Genomic DNA, 14733 nt, shown 5'->3' with positions numbered 1-14733 from the left:
CCAAGTCTAATGAAGGAATCAGGGAATCGAACAGACCAGACAAGCTGTTCATGATTTCTTCATGTAAATTAAGGTAATTAATTATTAATTATTAAGAAACAAATACAAAATCCGAGATAACAAAGTCTTCCAGAGAAAGTAGAATTTAGTCTATATTTTGTCAGTGTCTCTTACACTGCTGACCTGTTTTTCAGTCTGTGAAAATGTCAATTCAAAGGCAACAAGCTTAAATTGTAGTAACAAAAAAATAGTAAAAAGAAAGGTAAAGTATTTCAACTGCCATTGTCGTTTTGATTTTATATCACAACCATAGTACATATCCTAACAAGCACATAATTCCTAGTGAGAATGAATACTCTTAGTCACAGTAATACTGTATCTACATTAATTAAAATGATGATGATGTTCAGATGTTCCCAATAGCTTATTTGCAGTGGACATGTACAATCATATATATTATTGCTAGCAACACAAGAGAAAAATAATGACTATTGTGTTACAAGCATAATCAAGTTAGTACTCTGTATACCTGGCACTTGACGCATGACACTAAGGTAACGTTAGGTAACAGCTGTGGCTTTGGGGCTTTTCTTGTAATGGGAACAAAATTGGTTATTGGTGTAACCTTGCCTTTTCCTTGCCCCATGCCCATTTTGGGAATTTACAGTGGCAGGAAAAAGTACACAAAACATTTTATGTTTTCACGTTTTAATTAACATAAAATGTAAACATTCACAGTGCAAGGTGGAAAAAGTAGGACTTAATAACTGGTTGACCCTTCTTTGACAGCAATAACCTCAACCAAACGTTTGCTGTAGTTGCAGATCAGACCTGCACAATGATCTGGAGTAATTTTGGACCACTCCTCTTCACAAAACAGTTTCAGTGTAGCAATATTCTTCGGATGTCTGGTGTGAATGGCTCTCTTAAAGTAATGCCACAGCATTTCAATCGGGTTGAGGTCAGGACTCTGACTGGGCCACTCCAGAAAGCATATTTTGTTCTGTTGAGGCCATTCTTCTTACTTGTATGCTTTGGGTCATTGTCCTGTTGCATCACCCATCCTGTGTGGAGCTTCAGTTGACGGACAGATGGTCTTACGTTTCCCTGCAAAATGTCTTGATAAACTCTGGAATTCCTTTTTCCATCAATATCAAGAATCCCTCCGCCATGTTTCAGAGTGGGGTGTTATTATTATTATGAATTCATGCAAATCTCCACATAATCCCAAAGGGTTCACATACTTTTTTCTTGCCACTGTACCTGCTCTCTTTCCCTGATCAGCCCCTGGACTATGGACTTTGTACCTCTGCCTCTAAGTGATGTGCCTGTAAATTCTGGTAGCAACCTAGTTACTTTTCTGGGTTACTCCCTTTTGTTTTGTTACTCTGTTTTTTGCTTCAAAACATACCCGGCTTTGACTGCTGTTACTTAATTTTTGCTGTTTTTTCCCCCGTCTGTATTTATCACACTCGTAATAATCCCTTTACAATAAACAGTTTTGACCATTTCACTTGAGTATGGCCTTTTAATTAGGTCGACTAAAACCACATTTGTGACAATTAACATGTATGCACAAATCAGAAATCAACTATTAGAATGAATCAATATATCATGAAACATTTATTTGCATACCAAATAAAGCCTTCCAAAAGTAAGTATTAGGAAAGTATGCTACATATAATGTAATCTAAATGTATAATGATGTTACTATAGCTTTAAAGCAATGTAGTTAAATTAGTTTTCCAATACATCAGTGTGTCAGCAAACCCTTTTCATATTTTGAAGAACCAGGTTTTGGCACATCATGTTTTTGTTGCTGTAATTTGTCAAATATTCTGTGTGTTTTCTGTTTCTTACAGGTTTGGGTGAGAGAGCTGACTGAAGGAGAAGCTTTAAAGGACAGTTATCATCAGTGTTTGTAAATTAACACCATGATATGACATTAAGACAGCTGTATGTTTAGTATAGTTACAAACTTTTTTAAATCCTTATGTGTTTACTAAAAAATAAAAATGATGCATTTATACATGTGTCCATAGTTTATGGACAGTATATTTAAAGTTATAAACAGTTAAGTTTTAACCAACCAAAAGATGTGTTTTTTTTTAAGACGTGTAAGTTTCTATGAGGTAAACCAACTTTTTCCATCAGCAGCGTATCTGTCCACATGTGTGAAAATAGAGTTCACATGTACAGAGCCTCTGTAGCTTTTAAATAGACTAGTTGTGGTCAGCGTCTACCGTATTGTTCATTTCATCTGAAACACGCTTTCTTACTACTTCGTGGTCAACAACGTTATGTTCCTGTAAACCTCATGCAGCACATCTTGGTTTAACAGCTCTGTCAGAAATGTCTCGTGGTACATTTATAGTTAGTTTGATAGTTTGGTTTGTTTTTTCTCTCTTCAAAAAAATAAAAGATAGATGTTGTATCTTAATGTTTCAAAACTCTCTTTCCCACCATCTGTTGACATTTGTCAATGTCTTTTTATCAGTCAGTTTTTTTCTTTTTTTTTATTTGTGTTCACAATGTACAATAAATCTTCTTTAGACACCCTGTTGATGTTTTTATGTATTTTGATTTTTTCATATTTTCTGCATAAAATGTAATCTCATATCTAATATTTCTGAGCTAAAAAAATAATCATGGTTTTTCACGTCAGTGTATCAGCTCGGATTTTAAGCAGTTTCACAATAATAATAATAATAATAATAATAATTGTAGCAGCAAAGTACATTTTGATGAATCTGTAGCAACTGAAAGTACTGCACACTGAAACCAGCAGAAAAACCTCAAACATGCAGTGAGATTTTGCACAGTGTAGCTTTCTCATGGTGATAGACGCCAGCTACTATTAGCACGGGCATACAATACACACATTATTGTTTTTATTAATCTACACTCAGTACCCCATAATGGCATAGTAAAAACATATACAGACATGGCAACATAAGGCTGTCAAGCTTCAAAGCTTTTAACTACTGCTTCAGCGTCTTTAGTCTGAAGCAAGTTGGTTAGAGACCACAAATGTATGCTCCAGGTTGGTTTCACTTCACCCCTGCCCTGAATGGGCTCTTTAGTTGAAACAGTGGAAAGGGAGGATGTGGAATGAACTAATGGTGACACGTCCGCCAACCCCTCCTACACTTTAAAGTGGGCCTTTTGGCCTTTTGTCACCGGTTATTGGAAAAAAACAACACTGAATTAATTCTAGTTTTTGTTTAAACCATCAGATAGAGAAATTTTCTCATCTGAAAGAAATCATCACATTATCAGCAGAATGTAAAAAAAAAAAAAAAAAAAAAAACAGGAAGTGATGCCCTTGCGCATCTACATTATACTTCAGTCTAATGTTCAGTCAGCAGCAAAACCACATGGAGGTCACAGCTCTCTGCATCAAACTGCGTGAGTACCGAATCTGTCTCTGATACTTTATAGAACAAACTGTCAGCTGCAGTATTGTGATTTTCTGTATTAAGACTTAGATCTAATAATTGTCTCTTGCTTTTTACTTTTGTCTCTTTAGTGATGATTGTGATGCTGCTGCTGTGTGAACATTATCAGAAAGTTAGTAAGTACCAGTTATTTACTCACAGAGTTTCATTGTTGGCTGTTGATTTGTTTATTTGAAAGGGGTTAGTTTCTTTTCTGGTCGTTAGAAACGTGCTGACATTTCTACTTTTATACTGGATGTTGTTTCTTTGGTTCTCTTATATTGAAAATATATTCCAGCTGTTTTGTGAGCCTCTTTCTTTTTAATTTTTTTTCAGATGCAGCTTCCCTTCATATTGATCCAAACAGAGCACAGTTCTTTCAATATGAGTCACTAACTTTTTATTGTGAGGGGGTCTCTTATTGTGAAATTTTAGATGAGTCCAATAGAAAAATACCCACATGCAATAAAACTAATAAGAGAACAGCAACAGGGTCGTCCTGCACCATAAATAATGTTTATCCAGCTGACAGTGGTGAATACTGGTTTGATGCTGGAGGGGGGAACAAAAGCAACAGTGTCAACATCACTGTCACTGATAAGTTTTTATCATGACAACAACATTTTGTCATAAACTTAACATGAGTGTATCATTAAATCAGCTTTTACATCCTTGTTGTTCAGATGGTTCAGTGATCCTGGAAATTCCTGCTCTTCCTGTGATGGAGGGAGAAGCTGTAACTCTGACTTGTAGAAACAAGACGACTTCCTCACAGACCTCAGCTCATTTTTATCATTATAGTGTCTTGCTAAGTAACATCTCTGCAGAAAACATGGTCATTCTCAATGTTTCTAAGTCTGATGAAGGATTCTACAAGTGCAGCATCTCTGGAGCTGGAGAATCAGCAGAGAGCTGGTTGACGGTCAAAGGTGAGACTCAGAAAGATTTCAGATTTGACAGATAGATGTTATATTAACTGTATCATTTCATGTTGACTTTAAACATCACATTATATTAGATAATAATTAAACTGCTGGCAAAATATTGTGATAGTCCCTGCACATTATAAGGTACAATACTTTCTATTGTCATTTTAGATGGTCAAAAAGAGACTTCCTCTTTTAAAGAGACGGTTAATTCATCCTCCGGTTCCACCCCATGGATGATTGTCCCAATTTTACTGCTGGTTCGACTGGTGTTTGTGGGAATAATTTACTTTGTCAAATATTTCTGGCACAGAGGTAAATAAGAAAAAAGTTAAAAGTACACATGGATATTTACTTTTGTAAGAGAATAACATATACAATGCTGCGTCCCCAGACCTCATTCACAGTGTGAGGTGTGGGGCCAAGCTGTAAATTTAGTTTCAATCAATGAGCATCTATATAACTTTAAGTATTTTTTTGTACATTTTTATCCAAGCAAGGCATTTACCTGTAGCTTGGTATTTTAATTGCACATTGGTGAGATGAGAGGAAACCTGCCATAAGACAACTTTTATTGTTAAAAATTGTAGTGACAAAGTTAATAATAGAACATAATTGCTTAACATAAGAATATTAAAATATCATTGTGGTTCAAAGTTTATTAGCTTTTTTATATAATGGTCCACAGAAAGTTGTCGGCAAAGACAATGAGTTGTTCAAATTTGATGAAATGGAATCTGAATGTGTCCGTTTGTAAGTTAGACTTAGTTAACTTAATAAGCAAGACGAGATGTCTTGCTTATTAAGTTGCTTGTCCTGGTTTTCTACTGATGTCGTTATTTTTTAGAAGACTGGAATGAACATACTACATATGACTTATACTGATTTCAATGCTTTTCAGTAGACATTTAGTTGCTTGGAACACAATACCTCAGTTAACAATGTATTTTAGACACAACTTTAGAAATTTAACATTATAAATATTATTCAATATACTATTAAACTAATTTGAAAGTATTTGTTCAGCAATTATTAATCAGATTATCTAGTGTGCATTCAAAACACGTAACAAAGTTGGCAACAAGAAAGTGTATTTTGTTTCAATGAATTGATCCATTGAAACAAAATACACTTTCTTGTTTTTAATTTCTTGCATTTAATTTACTTGTATAAAGAAAAGTCAGATCATTGTGACTTCCATGATAATCTTAACATTAAAAGAAATAGTTATGTATATAACATGTTGTACAAGTCTTGTTGGCGTGTCTGTTTACACTGCTGACCTGTTTTTCAGTCTATTAAAGTGTCATTTCAATTGTTATACAATACATTTACATGATACTTGGTTGCAGTCATTTCAGTGTTTGTTAGATGTGTGAGTGCTGGTTTTAACCTGAACTTCTAAAATAAAACCACAGCGGAAGAGGCTGATGCTGATGCATCTGCAGAGTACAGAGTGTGTAGAGTAGAGGTTGTGAATTTCCATGCAACTACTTTGGACATTTAAAAATATACAAAAGAACATCATATAACACATATAAATTCTACTAGAGTAACATAAAACATGAGATCATCACATCTCTGGAATGTGATTTGTCTGTTCATATCTGAGAAGAAGACTCCCTGCTACATCTTTCCACATAGATAAAGTCAAGACACAGTTATGGGAACAAATATTCTAAAATAATTTAAATTGGTTCAGAACATCATCACTTTTACCAGAAGATGCGTTCTAGCCTCCAATCCAGTAGGTATGAACAATACAAAATAACTATAGCCTATAGATTATTGAATTAGTTTTTAGACACTTTTAGGTTCCAAGCACTGATCATGTTATATTCTTCTTCTTCTTTCGGCTTTTCCCATCAGGGGTCACCACAGCGAATCATCCTTTTCCACCTCACTCTATCATGAACATCTTCTACCCTAACACCAGCCAACTTCATGTCCTCTGTTATAACATCCATATATCTCCTCTTTGGCCGTCCTCTTGCCCTCCTGCCTGGCAGCTCCATCTCCAACATCCTTCTACCAATATACTCACTATCCCTCCTCTGAACATGTCCAAACCATCTCAGTCTGGCCTCTCTGACTTTGTCGCTTACACAGTCAACACGAACCGTCCCTCTGATGTACTCGTTCCTTATTCTGTCTCACCTGGTCACTCCTAAGGAGAACCTCAACATCTTCATCTCTGCTACCTCCATCTCAGCCTCTTGTCTCTTTCTCACTGCTACCGTCTCTAACACATAGAGCAGAGCTGGTCTCACCACTGTCTTGTAGACCTTTACTTTGAGTCTTGCTGACACTGTTCATGTCATATTGTAGTTTCAAAATTGGCAAATTGTAATTGTGACATAGAACTCAGCATGTACACACAACTCAGAAATCAACTATTAGAATGATTCAATTTGACATGCAACTTTTATTTTGATACCAGAAAAGGCTATCAGAAGTAAGTATTAGTTCTTTAGTGCTGTACAGAAGGATTTTTGTTGGTCTTTATCGCCCTCATCTGTTATATCATATAATTGAGTTTGTAAATTCAAGCTGTAATTTGTATAACTCATATTTGTATATTTTCTGTGTTCTACAGGTTTCAGAGAGAGATGTAGGAGAAGATTTGCCCCCAAGTGAGTCAGATCAGCTGCATGGGAGCTCTGCCATCGTTATGGGCTTGTGTGTGCACATGGTTGAATGAGAAACAGTGTAAAGAGACTTTAGGCCAGTTAGGTAGAAAAGTGCTGTATAATTGCAGACCGTTTACATTTATCATATGTTTTTTTGTACAAAGTATAAATAATGCATTTATAGACCCGTCTATAGATTTCGGTAGCAAATAAACAGTGTCTATTTAGATTTAATGAGATTGATTCGTTATCGATCGATAGATGGATTCCAGTGGGAAATTCACAAATTCTAGCAGTTACAGCTTCAGCAATAAAAACATTTTAAAATCCATGCCACAGGCTCACTCCTATCACTTTCAGTCTGTTTTTGAGGATCAGCGGTTAGAGGATGTTAAAGGCGCAGGAGAAATCCAGAAATGTAATTCTCTCAGCCGCACTAATCCTGTCCAGGTGAGTGGCGGATTCGTATAGGATGTAGATCATGGTATCCGCGGTTGGTTAGTGTAGTGGTAACATCACCACATCACCCTCTCCCATGTGGGAGACCGGGGTTCAATCCCAGCAGTGGCCTGCCTCCGGTAGGCAAGACCTCCTCACACTCACCCTGCCTACCATTGTACTGATATATGTAAGTCGCTTTGGATAAAAGCGTCTGTTAAATGTAAATGTAAATCCTCCACAGCACGCAAACTGCGGAAGGTTGACTGCAAAGTGTTACTGTGGCCTGATGTGGTGTAGCAGCACCCTCTCCATGGTCTTCATTACGTGTGATGTAAGGGCAACTGGCCTGAAGTCAATCAACTCTCCAGGGCAAGGTCTCTTAGGGACTTGAATGACACAAGAGGTTTTCCAGAGATGCGGGACCCTATCCTGTTCTAAGGTTGAAGATATGCTGTAGTGGGTCTCCCAGCATATCTTCAGCACCCCTGGGGCGGGACTCCATCTAGACCAGCCACTTTGTTGGAACGAAACTTCTTCAGCTCACTGCCTACCTGAGCTGCTGTGATCGTGGGTGTGGGGTCGTTCTCATCTATCCTGAGATTGGTATCTGAGGGAGAAGAAGGGACATGAGAGGGGGAGATGTTAGGTGCAGTATGCTGATGTGTCAGAGAGCTGGACTCGTCAAACCTGTTAAAGAAGTTGTACAACTGGTTTGAAAGAGAGAGAGCTGCATTTTTTTGTTTGTTTTGTTTGTTTCTTCTGTGTACAATGTCCTAAGACTTTTACTTAGGAGCCAAACCTTTAAGCTATTTAAGACATGGAGTAGTAGTGCTCTCTTGTGTTCTATGTGGGTATTACAAAAATAAGTAATACATCTGATTAATATGAGTAAACGAATAAAAGGAGAATTTTCTTACATGTGGTTCTGACATCTTGCTGTACTGGCAAGTCTGGACAGGCCTGGGTTACTGGTTACTGGTTAGTGGACACAGAGTCTTCATCAAAATAATCTCTGTCATCTTTGCAGAACTTCACTCAGATGTAAACTGTTGTAATGAAGAGAGTCAATAGAAAGATGAAAAAAAAAGGGTAAATTAAAAGTAATTTGTGTCTTTTTCTGGTATTGCAGTGATTCATAACCCATCATTATAATCTGTCAGAATCTATTCTGAAATCCATGTTTTTTTTTCATCCATCACTTCTTATGTTCATTGTTGTTTGGTGGTCAATCTCATTCTTTAACTGATGTTTTCAGTTGACTTCTAACTTTGACTGAACATGTAACTCTGAACAGTCTGTGTGGCCAGTGTGGGAACACATGTGACTTATGTTGCAGAATATGTGTCTCTAATGTGGCAACATCAAATGTCATTTGTCTGCAAATGTGTTTAATTGTCAATTATCAACAATCATACTGTTGTTGGTGTGCTCTGCAGGGGGCAGAGTAGGACTAGTTAATTGAATCGGTGTGTTTGCATATGTGTGTGTTTCTGAGGAAAAGATACAAAAAGTAAAAAAGGACGATCTTGATAATAATTAGGAATTTAAATGTGTATTCATGGAAAATTGACACAATCTTGAAATGAGTTGTTCATAAAAATAAATGGCTTTGGGGTTAACTGTGCCAGATTCTGGTTTCACAAAGGCCTTTTCAAAGTGTGACTATGAGGAAAATATTTCATTTTGTCCTATACAACTACTCTCATTTTCAATTAATAATATTTGTACTTTGTGTTAATTGTGGATTTGCTAAAGTTAGCAAGCTAAAACACTAAGGATGAAATAAATGAAAATCATTAAACCTGCCAAACATCACAGTGTGTTAGCGGTGTAACTGTGAGATTGTTATGATACAGACATGAACCATTTTCTCAACTTGCTGCTGTGGTTTGACCTAAAATGAAGCATAGCAGCTGTAGAAGTATATTTTTAACTCTGAAACCTGTAAAACATTTTGGTATACTGGTCAGTCCACAGTTGTGCTTTGCTCCACCAACTGCCGTTTAACCACCAGATTTTCTGCTGCAACAGTGGAGCAAGTTTATGACCTAAAAAAATCCTCACATTAACAGCAGAAGTAAGAAAACAGGAAGAGACGCCTCTGTGCATCTACGTAACACTTCAGTCTGATGTTCAGTCAGCAGCAAGACAACATGGAGGTCACAGCTCTCTGCATCAAACTGAGTGAGTACTGAGTCTGTCTCTGTTACTTTATAGTACAAACAGTTCAGCTACAGTATTGTGTTTTTCTGTATCAATAATCTGTATCATCACAGAAATCGTATAAAGATTTCTTTCTCTTATTTGGTCTCTTCAGTGATGATTGTGATGATGCTGCTGTGTGAACGTGATCAGAAAGTTAGTAAGTACCAGTTATTTGCTAACTGAACACAATGAGCATTTTAAAGGATCTGTTCTCATTGTTGTTGTTTGATTTGTTTATTTGAAAAAAGTTAGGAAACAAAGGAAAATATAATCTTTTCTTAATTCTTATGACCCAAACTTTTCTTATTAGTGGATAAAAACAAAACTTTCAATGCTGCCATTTATTATTTGGTGATGAATCAACTTTTCTTTGGTTCTGCTATTTTGAAAATATGTTCCAGCTTTTTTGTGAGTCTCTTTCTTTTCTATGTTGCAGATGCAGTTTCTCTTCGTATTGATCCAAACAGAGCACAGTTCTTTCAATATGAGTCACTAACTTTTTATTGTGAGGGGGTCTCTTATTGTGAAGTTGTACATGCATCCAGTAGGAAAATTCTCACAAGTAATAAAACTAATAAGAGAACATCAACAGGGTCGTCCTGCACTATAACAAATGTTTTTCCAAGTGACAGTGGAAAATACTGGTTGGATGCTGAAGGGGGTAGAAGAAGCAACAATGTCATCATAACTATCACTGGTAAGTTTTTATCATGACAACAAATTTTTTCTTAATCTCAACATGAGTGTATCATTAAATCAGCTTTTACATCCTTGTTGTTCAGCTGGTTCAGTGATTCTGGAAATTCCTGCTCTTCCTGTGATGGAGGGAGAAGCTGTAACTCTGAGATGTAGAAACAAGACGACTTCCTCACAGACCTCAGCTCATTTTTATCAATATGGAGACTTGATCAGTAACAGCTCTACAGGAAACATGATCATCCACAATGTTTCCAAGTCTGATGAAGGACTCTACAAGTGCAGCATCTCTGGAGCTGGAGAATCAGCAGAGAGCAGGTTGAGTATCGGAGGTGAGACACAGAAAGATTTTTAAATAGAATTCATGTGTTTATGTGATATAAATGAGAACTGTAACATTTCATATTGACTTTATACAACATATTATGTTAGTTAACAGTCAAACTACTGTCAAAATGTTGTGATAATCCCAGCACATTATAAGGTTCAATACTTTCTATTCTCATTTTAGATGGTCAAAAAGAGACTTCCTCTTTCAAAGAGACGGTTAATTCATCTTACAACTTTACCCTATGGATTATTATCCCAGTTAAACTGGTGGCTCTGGTGATGTTGTTGGGACCAGTATACTTAATCAAAGTTTTCTGGCACAGAGGTAAAGAAAATAAAGTTAAAAATACACATGAATAATGTAAGAGACTGACACAAAGCTGTGTCCCTAAACATCAAACACATTGTGAATAGTTGAGTCGAATAAAGCTGTCAATTTAGTTTTAAGTAAGGGTAATTTACAACCAATAAGTTTCTAAGTAGAAGAATGTTTTTTTGGTACATTTATGGTACGTTTCATTATAATTTACTATATTTTTATTAAATAAGACTGATCTTTGACCCATGTAAAGAAAGTCAGATCAATAAGACTTGTAATGATAAACTTCATATTAAAATAGATAGTTGTGTATATAACATTTGTTCCATCCCTTATCAATGTCTCTTACACTGCTGACCTGTTTTTCAGTCAATGAAAGTGTCGAATCAACTTCTACCAGCACAACAACTTATGATGCAGTAACAAGAAACAGCCAAAACGAAGGTACAGTATATCACCTGTAGTTGTTTTAATTTTACTTCATCACAAGCAGTAAAAATAGTAAAAATAGTAAAAATATGGCCGTAGAAGTATAAGAGTAATACTACACTAGGCTACATGGTGGGAAACATTTATTGATTAAAGAAAGATACGAATGGATTGGAGAAATATTTGCATGTAAGACAGAAAGTGGGCATTGTAGGTTTAATTTGCGAAAACTGTCAACTTCAAAAGGCTAATGGGAAGATAGTTGACCTTAAGGAGGATAATTGGTGGCTTTCTGAGAAACTTAGTCAGAAATAACTTCTTCCAACAGATTACATAGAAGCTATATTTTATGACTGACTGAAACCTGGTTAAGTCAGTTTTTGGGGCCGCATTAGCTCAGGGGGTAGAGCAGTCGCTTACGAACCCCAGGGTGAGTGGTTTGATTCCCGGTTCCTCCTGGCTACTTGCTGAGGTGTCCTTGGACAAGACACCGTAAACCCATAGTGTAGCGCTGACATACAGTCTAGCAGCTGTCCATCCACAATTTTCCCAGGGGGATCAATAAAGTATTCATTATTATTATAAATTAACCTTATACGACTTTAAATCTCATTAAATCATCTCCCCTGGACTTATTTCATTAGTGAGGCTAAAACAGTCAATAAATGGGGAGAGGTTGCAACTCCATACCCATCACTCTAAAAAATAATGATATGGGAAGTATGATTATTTTGAATATGTTGCACTTCAGGAGGGAGCCTCCTGTCAGAGGACCCTTGACAACCTTATAAAAGATGTCTTTTATTTACTTTACAAACATAAGTAGAACAGTATACCAGTAATATTCTACTATAGAATACAAAAAAAATATATATTTGGGTTCATTTTAAATGTTGAATTAAAGCTTACTAGCTTTTTTATATAGCAGGCTTTAGAGAAATTATTTCCTCTAATTTGATGAAATGGAATCTGATTGTGTCCATATATAAATTAAGCATTTTAACGTACCCGACCTGTTTTTCAGTCCATGAAAATGTCGAATCAACTTCTATAAGCACAACAACTTATGCTGCAGTAACAAAAAACAGGAAAAACCCTAACCCTAAATCTAAACGTCTCAAACGTCACTTGAAGACAACCTCGCTTGGTGAGTTTATTATAAACCTATTTAAGTTGGTACCTGTTGTTGTGATCCAACCATCAACAGAGAAAAGGCCATTGTGAGATTTAAATTAAATTAAATGTGTTCTATTTTGGCATTATCTTTTTTTAATGTAGAACCAGCTGTATCACGACCGTCGGCTGATACCAACCCTTCTTAACAGTAAATGCCTTCTAATCTGCAAATAGGTAAGAACTATGAATGATTACTCATGTCGTATGAGGTGGAGGTTTTCATGCCACTGGGAATTCAAGGTATTTGTATGATTGAAAAAGTGGTATTGAGGATGTGGATTTAAGTTTTCTTATGTTAAATAACTTTAGCTAGTAACAAACAAGTTCATGGTCCAAGCACCAAGTTCGATATATTGTAGTTTTCACAGCTGGCAAATCATAATTATTGCATAGAAATCAACATATATCCACAAGGGAAGACCAACCAGAAACTAACCGTTAGAATCACCATTTTTCTGTGTCTTACAGGATTTTGATTGTGAGCTGATCTGGAGGAGGAGCTTTAAAAGATAGTTTCACTCAGTGTCTCTAAATTAATAACACCTTGATATGACCAAGACAGTAAGACAGCTATTTTAAAACCTATAGGGGCAGTTGTGGCTGAGGAGTCCAGTCATCTACCAACTGTCCGACCAGTTCAGCATGTAAGCTCGCCCATCTGTGTGTGCAAATGGGTAAATGAGAAGCAGTTTAAAAGCACTATACACAGTGGCAACAAAAATGTATGTGAAACGTTTGGAATTTATATGAGGTAAACTGTGATCTGGTCTTCATCTAAAAGTATAAACAAATATAATGTGCCTAAACCAATACACAAATAGATTAGATCTTTCATGTCTTTATTGATGACAATAATACAACTCTTATAGTACTAGTGTGCGAATAGTATGTAGTATGTATAGTATGTGAATAATGACCTGAAAAAAAGTTAAATGGAGTCAAGTGCAGCAGCATACTTGGAATCTTGTAAAGATAATTAGTTTGAAGTTGTGGAATAGAGCTACTCTGACTGACAGAAACTACCCAAACTTTTGTGAGCCATTCCTCACCAATCAAACATTGCTGATTTACATAAAGCTAGAAATGGGTTACAAAGTGATTTCAGAGACTTTAGAAATCCACCAGTCTACAGTTAGGCAAACAATCTACAAATGAAGATGCCTCAGGACTGTGGCTACACCAAGAAGTGGACGGCCTGTCAAAATGATCCAAAGAGCACATTGACAAAATGTTTTGTGGACTGACAAAACTAAGAATGAACTATTTGGAGAGAACATGAAATGCTATGTCTGACATAAAAAGGGCACAGCATGCAATCATTAAAATATCATCCTAATTGTAAAGCATGGTGGAGGAAGCATCAGGGCCTGGCCAGCTTATAATGATGAGGGAGAAGATGAATTGTGTATCAACAATATCTTCAGGATAATGTAAGAATATCTGTACATCAGCTGAAACTCTGTAGAAGTTGAGTGATGCTACAGAACAATGACCCAAAATACACAATAACATGGCTTCTGAAAACCGGTTCTTAATGTAAGTGCAGACCATTTACATACAGTATATCAAATGTGTTTACTAGAAAGTATGAATGATGCTTTTATACACGTCCATATATTTTTTAATGGAAAACAAACATTTTCTGCAGTAAAGTAGATTTGTTGAAGAGTGTTCGTTGTTTTTTTTTTAAGCTTTTTGAACGACTACATGACAATGCTCTTTTGAGAGCTATCAATTTGTACCAGTTAAACCACATTTTTTCCATCAGCAGCATCTGTTTTCATGTTTGAAAAAAAAAATAGATCAAAAGCACAGAGCTGCTGTGGCTTTTAAATATACTCGCTGAGGTCAGCTCTTCTGATCTATTTTATTTACTGTGAAACACACTACCTCACTGTTTCATTGAATGTAATGCTCATGCTGCATGCCTTATGTTTAACAGGTATCTACAACAATCCTGACATAATTGTCTTTTTTTCCTCCTCAAAGAAAATGTTATTTGAATGCTTCTTTTCCCCTTTTAAAATATGTCAGGGTCAGTTTCATCAGTGACTTTTTTTTTTTATTTTATTTTATTTTTTTATTTAAAATCTCATTGTGTTTATGATGTACAAACAATTTACAGTTCACTTTAAAGAAAAGGC

The 14733-nt window shown here is 36.0% G+C and overlaps 1 protein-coding gene across 1 annotated transcript in view; it reads left to right on the top strand.

Moving 5' to 3' along the window:
* The window catches only part of LOC113168611 (low affinity immunoglobulin gamma Fc region receptor II-like), a 50411-nt gene extending 36152 nt beyond the window's left edge, over window positions 1-14259 (top strand). Inside the window, exons 4-9 of the mRNA XM_026369657.1 lie at window positions 10422-10667; window positions 10847-10990; window positions 11354-11428; window positions 12438-12560; window positions 12692-12763; window positions 13058-14259. Of these exons, the coding sequence (XP_026225442.1) occupies window positions 10422-10667; window positions 10847-10990; window positions 11354-11428; window positions 12438-12560; window positions 12692-12735 (632 nt within the window). The 3' untranslated portion in view covers window positions 12736-12763; window positions 13058-14259. The remainder of the gene's footprint in view (window positions 1-10421; window positions 10668-10846; window positions 10991-11353; window positions 11429-12437; window positions 12561-12691; window positions 12764-13057) is intronic.
* Window positions 14260-14733: the final 474 nt, after the last annotated feature.

This window comes from Anabas testudineus, chromosome 18 (assembly GCF_900324465.2).
Source record: "Anabas testudineus chromosome 18, fAnaTes1.2, whole genome shotgun sequence".
NCBI lineage: Eukaryota > Metazoa > Chordata > Actinopteri > Anabantiformes > Anabantidae > Anabas > Anabas testudineus.
The sequence above is the reverse complement of the archived record's forward strand: the minus strand, read 5'-3'. Positions and strand labels throughout refer to the sequence as shown.